Source organism: Rhea americana, unplaced genomic scaffold (genome assembly GCF_003343005.1).
Source record: "Rhea americana isolate MKP2758 unplaced genomic scaffold, rheAme1 scaffold_173, whole genome shotgun sequence".
Classification (NCBI taxonomy): Eukaryota; Metazoa; Chordata; class Aves; order Rheiformes; family Rheidae; genus Rhea; species Rhea americana.
The window spans coordinates 1614525-1623153 of NW_028185850.1; the positions used below are offsets into that span (position 1 = coordinate 1614525).

Sequence of the window (8629 nt, forward strand, 5' to 3'; positions counted from 1 at the left end):
ATTGCCTTGGATTCCTATTTAGAAAGCTTTCTTGGCAACAATCTGATGTCTATGAGAATTTTTGTTTGTTTATTTGATTACAATTTTTGATTCTGATGAAAACGTAGTATTTTTTTGGACAAAAAAGTGGCTTCCTGGATCATAATGGCATGATCCAGTGGCGTCATACGCCACCTRAATTCTTCTTTGGAACCACCAAGGAGAAATGCATATCACGATAGTCAATATCTGAGTTAGACTTTGCAGAGTAAGAGAGCTTTGTCCTTGCTTAAGTTAGAATGGAATTACTGTTGTAATTTATTTCTTAATCTGTTAAAGTGTTGGTTCCTGTTTACCTGTACCTGTTTTAGCTACATTAACTTCCTTCTCTGGTTCCTATCACTTCCCAGGTAATTGAGATGATTGCATTTCTAAAATAAACATTCTATACTGAGAGAGTTTAGTTTGTTGTATGCTGGACTTTGTGTTTGGTGGTAAATTTCCAAAATCCAAATAGCCTTGCATGCTCCAAAAATACTTACAGTTATCAGTTTTTCACTGAAGCTGAAAATATACAAGGTCAGCATTTGGTATGTGTTTCCTAATGGGTGGTATGTCTTTGGTCAGGGCAGAAATGTCACTCGGGGGATTGCTTGTCACTCGATACCAGGCATATTATGCAGATGGTTGGGCCTACAAATTGTATGCCTGTGGGGTTAAACTTGTAGCTATTTGGCCCTTCCTCATTCTTCAAGCTCTGCGAAATGCCTCATTTAGCCCTTGCCAGTCTCCATTATACTTGCAGTTCATCTTTCTTTTCTTCCCTGTTCTTCTTTACAGCTGAACAATAAAAAGGATTTGACCTATTTAGAATTCAGAAATACAGACACTGCAATATCCTGTAATATATCCTCAAATTCTTGCTCAGACATGCAAAGTAGCAGAGGCCCTGTCTATACTATAAATGTAATCATTTCAGAATCTGGTTACATCACAGTGTTTTTCACTAACCCAGTTAAAAACATGGTTTCAATTTGCAGAGTAGACAGGATTTCAACTGCGTTTCCTAATCAGACTGGTTATGGAACGCTGTTATGGTCTAGCCTGCCCTGCAAAATGGAATGATGTTTATAAATGAATTAGGGGATGCTTGTGTGTGTATTTTAGTATCCTGGTGCTACTACGGTGATAGATCATGAAAGAGCAAAACTGTACACAGCCACAGCATAAATGAATTAATTTACTCTATCAAAATTGGTTTTCATTACACAGAATGCTCATTGGTAGCTTTTCTGATACTGTATTATAAAGTTAAAAATTCTAAAAACTGCATATTTAGTGGCTTCACAGCCACAGGCTTTATCTTGTGTCAGACATAATTATCTGTAGAAAAATTTGAGCTGTAGGATTGCAGTTTTCAACCCATGTTTGCTGTGCAAAAGGTGAATTCTGAAAGGGTAATATTTACTATTTTGTGGCGTGGTAGAACAAGGAGGTGGGAAAAGACCTGTCATATGTTCATTCTTGCAAATACAAGGTTTGACTTCTGTTACATAATGTAATACTGTATTTAGTGTAAATTTAATTATATTTAGCCAATGTTGTTTCTAGCACTTCATTTGGAGGAAAAAAAAAAATCTTGTATGCCTGGCAATTGTAAAGGGGATTTTCTTTACCTTTCTACTCTTTGGTCATATCTGATGCCATGAATCATTGGGGCCTATAGCTACAGTTTACCATAGTCCCTTGTAAATTGAATCAGAGTCAAATAAGTTAGTGTGAATCTGCTGAAGCTCTGGATAAAGACGTACCTCTAGCTACCTTGACCTAGCATATACCAACTCTTACAGCCTTATGTATCCAGCTCGCCACCTCACTGAGTACTTCATTCTTTCCTATGTTGAACCCAGTCCACCACTTTCCCACTTAAGAATCTTTCCAACGTATAAGTTTCCTACTGATCCATATGCAGGCAACAGTCTGTGAAACCCTTCTGTTCCTTAAACTTTCCCCAGCTCATAACTGTTTCCTTCCAGGATACATCCAGGTTCCCAAAGTGCAAACAAACAACCCACAAGGCTTTGAAATCTTTCCTCCCCCACCTGGCATCCGTCAGCAAAACCCTCTAATTTGCTGCTCTTACTCAGACGTGTGCAGATTAAAATCAGACTGCTGTAAAAACTGTCCTTCCTTCTCTTGGAAGCTCTTACCCTGGCTGCCCAGAGCTACTGCCAGTTATAACCTAAGGTATTATGAAAAAAATTATTTAGTCTGGTTGGACTTAATACACCCTACTGCAATTTACGGTGGTTCAACAGCATGGGCAGTTCAGTCCCCATGTGACAGTGACTGGCACTCCAGTACAAGGGAGAAGTAGATGCTTCTGGGGGGATAACATCCAGGTTTAATCCATCTTTCTTCAAGAATTAGAGGTCTTTGTTGTGCATATGTACAGGTACTCCACCGAAAGCTCTTTCTTCCATTCTATAATACTTGCACTCTTTAAAAAGATAATTGAAGAGTTGTCTCTGAACCAAGTCATGTAACTTTTCACATGTATTTATATTTAGTAATTCTGGTGCTGTAGGAAGAAAACAAAATTAGAMAGGAATAGTTAGTTTCTGCATCTTAAATTTCTTTCACCTATGGAGTTTTGTGCTTTGGTTTAGTTAGATAGCTGAACTTTTATGAAATAAGTTTATGGATTTTGTRACATAACTTTTTAGATTTATTTGCACATCCTCTATATTTATCCTTTTGGACTAGCTCTGTGCCCCAGCTTGTATTTATAACCTCCTTATAAATCTAATATAATAATTAWTTTTTTTCATGTACTGTTTATTTTCTCTTCTGACTAATGGAGCACTAATTCTAGTACTGCGTCACTAGAATTTTTTTTATATTTTTTTTCAGTCTAGGTTTTTCATTGTTTTTTTTCCATTCTTCTATTTTGTTAAGAAAAGAAGTTACAGTAAGGAGATGCGAGTTAACAGATTTTTTTTGCCTTATTGTCCTTATAGCCGAGGAAAACAAATGCTTTCCATTACCTTCTATGCTCCTTCCTACTACTTGTTATATTTTTTTTTCTTAATAGAACCTTCCTTCCATATTGTTTGTTTATCGTCTCTATTTTTCCTGTTCCATGCTGAGAACCCATGCGGTATGGCAACTAGTACCTCTGTGTGTGAAATGCATTATTGGCTAAAATACATATATATAGGGAGAAAGCTTTGATGTATTCAGTTATACRTTTGTTAAGTACAAAATTACTGTTCAAAGTGTGAGTACAAGCATTTTTCCTTTTTCATGTGCATTTAATTATGATGACCTGGCAAATGTGGGTCACATCCATCAGTCTAGACAGAATTTTAAAAAATAAAAATTGCCTTTAGACATATGTTACTTTATATGCCTGTCATACATGAGTTGCAATATTGGTGAAGAACATCTGCGTTGCAGCTGGTGCCTACACTTGCAGAGAAGGAAACTGCTCTAACTCATAGAAAAGCTAGCATAGCAAAGATCCATTCATTTTCTTGATAGAGCGTTAATTTCATAGCTATTTAAAGCCAAACTAGACTTCCAGTTTGTGTACACACATACCGATTATATTTTCCTTCTTGCAGTCACTGCAGTATCTCACTAAGGCACATAAATGTGAAATTCAATCAAGTGATTGGGAGAAAGATGTTTCGTCTTTTAAGCAAGTGGTGAAAGGAGCCATAGAGATTGCACATGGTATGTTCTGCCTGAAAATAACTTGTATTATTCATGAAAAGTGAGGAGAATATTTAATAAGCTTAGTAACAAAATAATCTTATGTCTTATCTGTTGTATTTATTCCTACTACTGGGAGTCCTCTAACATAAAGCAGTCCTACAGTACATATAGTACATATGAGAATATACTTGGAGTGGGGCAGAACTTGGTGTTCTGTGAGTCAGCAAACACTGTGAATGGTAAACGTATGATTGATTCCATTCTCGCCAAAACATTTAATGGTCTAGGTATTTTTTAGTGTAAGTAAAAATGCAATAGCGGTTCATTCCAATCTTCAAATAGTCACATAATAATTTTGTTTGACTGTAGCATCCCAACATCTCAAGTGTAGTGGTGTGTATGTTTTATGGGTTGGAGGTGGATAGAACTTAGACTTAGTATGAGTAATGACTCTGCAAGAAGGATACTTTTAGCTTGGTTAGAGTGGTGTTCTCAAAATTACTTAGGAATCCTAGGACTCTTCATYAATTTCTTTTTGGAACATTGCATTCAAAAGTTGGGTATGGAAGGTATCCAGAGTTCTATTTAAATGATTATTATGACAGAAGTAATGCTTTTTTGTTTTGATGTCCTTTTCTTCCATGTTTGAATTCTAGTGTCTATAAAGTGCAGTAGAAACAAGTCTAATCATCAGGAAGCTTTGCAGATACTTTCTTCAGCTCGGCTCAACTTACGTGGCTTATCATCCAAAGCAAAGGTAGGAATGTTTGAGAGAAATATCTTTATATCTATTGCCAGAACCGATTTATTTGGTTTAAGTCATTTATAGATAAATAATATTAACCTGTCCCATTGCATCATCAAGGAAATGTTCATCTCTACACCATGAAGGAGCCCAATTTTAAGGAGACTTTTGTTTTCCTTCTTCCTCCAAGGCTTTGGCTGAACTAAAACTGCTGCTTTCAGATTTGAAGGCTAACTTTTAGTCTGAATTAGAATTTTACTTACTGTAAGGCAAACAGACTCAAATGTTCAGAAGAAAATAGTTATTTCAAAGATCTTTTCCTTGTGTGAGTTATCATGAGGGGAGCAAGGGTAGTCTGAAGAGGAATAGATGTAAAACTGCAGAAAGGGCAAAGTCTGTTGGGACTGCTYTGCATCACTTCAAATTGTTTTATGAATGGAGTTATTTGTTAAAACAGTGAACTCCTTTTTGGTAGGATTTTCATGGATAGCCTACCAATTCAGATATCAACTGGAAATTTTCATGGAATTACATGTTTGGTTTTCAGATTTCTAGTTTGTAAAGCAAGGCACCCAAACAGCCCAAGGCTGTTCCTGCGCCATTATTATCCTAATTTTATCCTCCACCTTACAATATGAGACACAGACATTGTTTAACTGAGGACTGATCTGGAATATGCTTTTGTTCAAAATACGCTTAAATGTCTTTAAGAACAATTCTTCCTCTGCTGTGTGTGAGGTTTAGTAAATGTGAACTACAGAGYATGAGTTTTAAAACATGTGTGCTTGTGTTACAAAGTGTTGATCCGTCATCAGTGTGCTAAACTTGGCTCGCTCTCTTTAAGTCCTATAATTTTTAGGATAAAGGCCTAGGAAAGTTGTTTAAGCAGACACAAGCTGGCTCCATAACTAACTGACATACATAACTCTTAGGAATGCTGGGAAAAAAATCACAACTTGTGTGTTCTGTCGTGATTCACAATGGTTTAAAAAAAAAATCTGTAGTCTTGAGTATGATAGTGGAGAAGGTAAGACTACTTGGCATAAATGTTATAAACATAAGTACAGGTGGTTTAAATTATGCTAGATAGTACAGTTGCTGAAATACTAAGAATAAGTGAGTCTAGCAAAATGTATTCTTAACTCCTAAAGGCATTAATTAAATGAACTTAATTTTGGCAGATAATGGCGTCTCTGAGTTCTATGGCATTTCTGACAAAAGTGACATAGATAAAGCTATTGGAGTGACCTGATTATATTTTCATACATTCCAATATACTATCTTATTTTAAATTTGAAATCATATTGAATTTCCAGAGTGTATGACTTTGGTTTAAAAACCTCAGTCATCTCCTATAAGATGCTATGCACAAAAAGTTTAGCACCRTTTGTGTCTGTTCAAGCTTGACTCCTGTTCCTGCCTAATGAGTCAATATTAGTGGATGGTTTTTTTTTCCTTTTAACAAAAGAAAAAGCACTTAAAAGAAAAAGTGTTAAGAGTGGACTCAAGATTTCAGAAGTAATAAAGGCACAATGATTGTAACTTTCAAAAGATAAAATTCCAAAACTTCCCAGTCAGGGCATGCAATAGGAATAAATCAGTAGTTTTTGTACAAGTGAAACAATGTTGCTTTTCAGCCTTTACTAGGATCCTTGTCTGTGGCTCCCAGTTCTTCGGTCATGCCAGACGCATGATGCGGCCAGACTCTGCCTAGGGCTGGATGTAGAAAATGTGTTGTGAATGGGCATTATGTTATGCACAGAGCCTTCTGGGCAGTCAGGTGCTCTGGCAAGTAGCACAGTGAGCTCTCTTCTGCTCCTTAACTCTATGCATCATTCAGATCTGACAGGTGGACTCCCTGAACAGGAGAAAGGTCCTGAAGCTGGGTCATAAATGCACGAAATGCGGGTGCTCTGGTGGGGAAACATAAGGCACAAGCCCAGAGAATGATGATGCATGAAACTTGCCCAGTCTGCATCTAGTTGAAAAGATCTCTTTAACTGTGTGGAAATAATAATGAGCAAATAATTATATCATCCTGATTTATTTAGCTGTCTTAGCCAGAAAGAACCAAACTTTTCTGTCAGATTCCCAGTGTGAGGTGGTTGCGCTGAGAGTCAGAAAAGACTTTGTACGTGTTGAAGGAACATGTTCCTATTTTTGTGGAAGATATTCCTTTGTTCAGTGACAACCCTGTTGTGAAACACGCAGAAGACCTTTTTAAGGCCTTTTAAGTACATTTTTGTTTATATACGTATCTGTATTGTACCATTATGTTTTGATGATATAATGAAGACAGATGTACTCCAGAGACTTCTGGGTTAGTTTTCATCTCTAAACGTAGGCTTTTCGTTTGTCTCAAGTGAAGTATGAATCACTCTCTGTTTAGATAATAAAAGGGAAATGTATGTCTGGATTCCCCCACTCTCCTATTTATGTGGARTGGTACCTTGCACAGCCTTGCTGTTACCTGAGTCAAAAGACGGATTTTGGCCTTCCAAAAGCACCATGTTCTGGTGCAGCTTGCCTGAAGTAACAATTTGGTAGAAAAGATCTGGTCAGACCTTGTGTATCTCAAGATTTTAGACAAGTTATTTTCCCTTTTCCTTAGTTTCCCTGTTAATATGTTAAGATTACAGTTTCTCATGAGTTAGCTCTTTTGTGGTTTTGCTAATGTGTTTCAGAAGAAACTATTTTTATCTCTCTGCAGAATTTAGTTTTCTTGTGTATGAGTTAGTTACATGCAGATGCTTTTCTCCACCCACAAACATCTTGACATCAAAAGTTAAAACATTTGTGGTTTTGGAGAAAGTGACACAATATAATATGGTGCTGTGAATCCATAGACATTAAAACTCAGAATGACTACTTAATTTGCAGGTGGATTTGCAAACTGCAGTGACTGTCAGTGAGATACTGTTCTAGTTTGAGTTTCACGGTAAAATCCTTAGCTTTTGATAGGAGCAGAAGTGGGAGTAGGTAGTCAGGTCAGAGCAGAAACCCAAATTCTGTGGGACTGTTCAGTACTTTTTGACAGAAGAACATTAGATATGTGGCAGAAGCTGATGGCCGTTCATAAGTTCATCTGTTTACTGACCACAAAATGGTCTTTTTTAAGGAGAGAGAGATACTATCACTGATGCCAAAAATTACATGAAAGGTGGTGATACAAAAGCTATGGTAGCGGTGATGAGGTTCTTGAATTCTGTCTCTGCATTGAAACATAGGAACTGTAAATATTGTTTAAAATAATGTATTTGTTTCTGTTATGCAGCAACTTTTTGTAGATGTAACAAGTAGTGAGGTTTCCAGTGAGATAGCTGATGAAGTGACAGCTATGGACAACTTGATTGCTGAACTTCAGGAACTGAGCAACCAACTGAGAAACCAGTGCTGAAATACAGACCAGATTTCATGGGAGGAAGACCATAATGATGTGTTTCACTTGCTGCAGGTTCGCTGACGAAATGGTAACAATTCCAGCACAGCAACACTTTCAATAAACATTTTCCTGTACAATGCTGTTCTCGTGGTCAGCTTTCTTCAGGTTTTAGTCTGCTTTTTCAGATTCTTACCTATTCTTGCCATCTTAAAAGCGTGTGTTTGCTTCCCCGGGCCCAGATTTTTCTGGGATAAAGCGAGTTGCGTTGATAAAGTGGTCACTGAGGATCGGTTCTGCCTGAGCGCGTTAGGTGGGTGGCGCCAGGCGTTGCTAACGGGAGCAGGAGSAGCCCCAGGGCTGGAGGAGGGGGAGGAGGCGCGGCGGGAGGCCATAGCTGTGCCCCGCCCGGGGCCCAGCCAATCGCAGCGCGGCCTCCCCGGCTGGCGCTTAGCAGCGAGCTGCGTGGCCAATCAGAGGGCGTGTCTCTCCGCCGCTGGCCAATCAGAGGCATTGTGAGGCTGCTGGGTAAGTGGCGGGAGGCTGTGGTGAGGCGCCGAGGGCGCTCGCCTGGCGGCTTGGCTGGCTCCTTTGTAACTCGGTCTTCGTTGCTTACAGGGGAGCGCGAGCAGGGTCCCAAGAGCGAGAATGTGGAATTTGCTCTCTTCTGTTGCTGTTATTCCTGAAGTACAATCGAAGCGGCAGGGTGTTTGCAGCATTAGGGCTTGCCAGGAGTTACTGCTCACAACATTATTATTTCCCTCAAAATATAAATAACTTGGGTCTCATGCGCAGTAGAGCAGGAC

The 8629-nt window shown here is 38.4% G+C and overlaps 1 protein-coding gene across 1 annotated transcript in view; it reads left to right on the forward strand.

The window, feature by feature from the left end:
* TTC27 (tetratricopeptide repeat domain 27) overlaps nucleotides 1-7963 on the forward strand; it is a 140345-nt gene extending 132382 nt beyond the window's left edge. Inside the window, exons 18-20 of the mRNA XM_085301181.1 lie at nucleotides 3606-3717; nucleotides 4356-4456; nucleotides 7719-7963. Coding sequence (XP_085157307.1) covers nucleotides 3606-3717; nucleotides 4356-4456; nucleotides 7719-7841 — 336 coding nt within the window. The 3' untranslated portion in view covers nucleotides 7842-7963. The remainder of the gene's footprint in view (nucleotides 1-3605; nucleotides 3718-4355; nucleotides 4457-7718) is intronic.
* The last annotated feature ends 666 nt before the right edge of the window (nucleotides 7964-8629 follow it).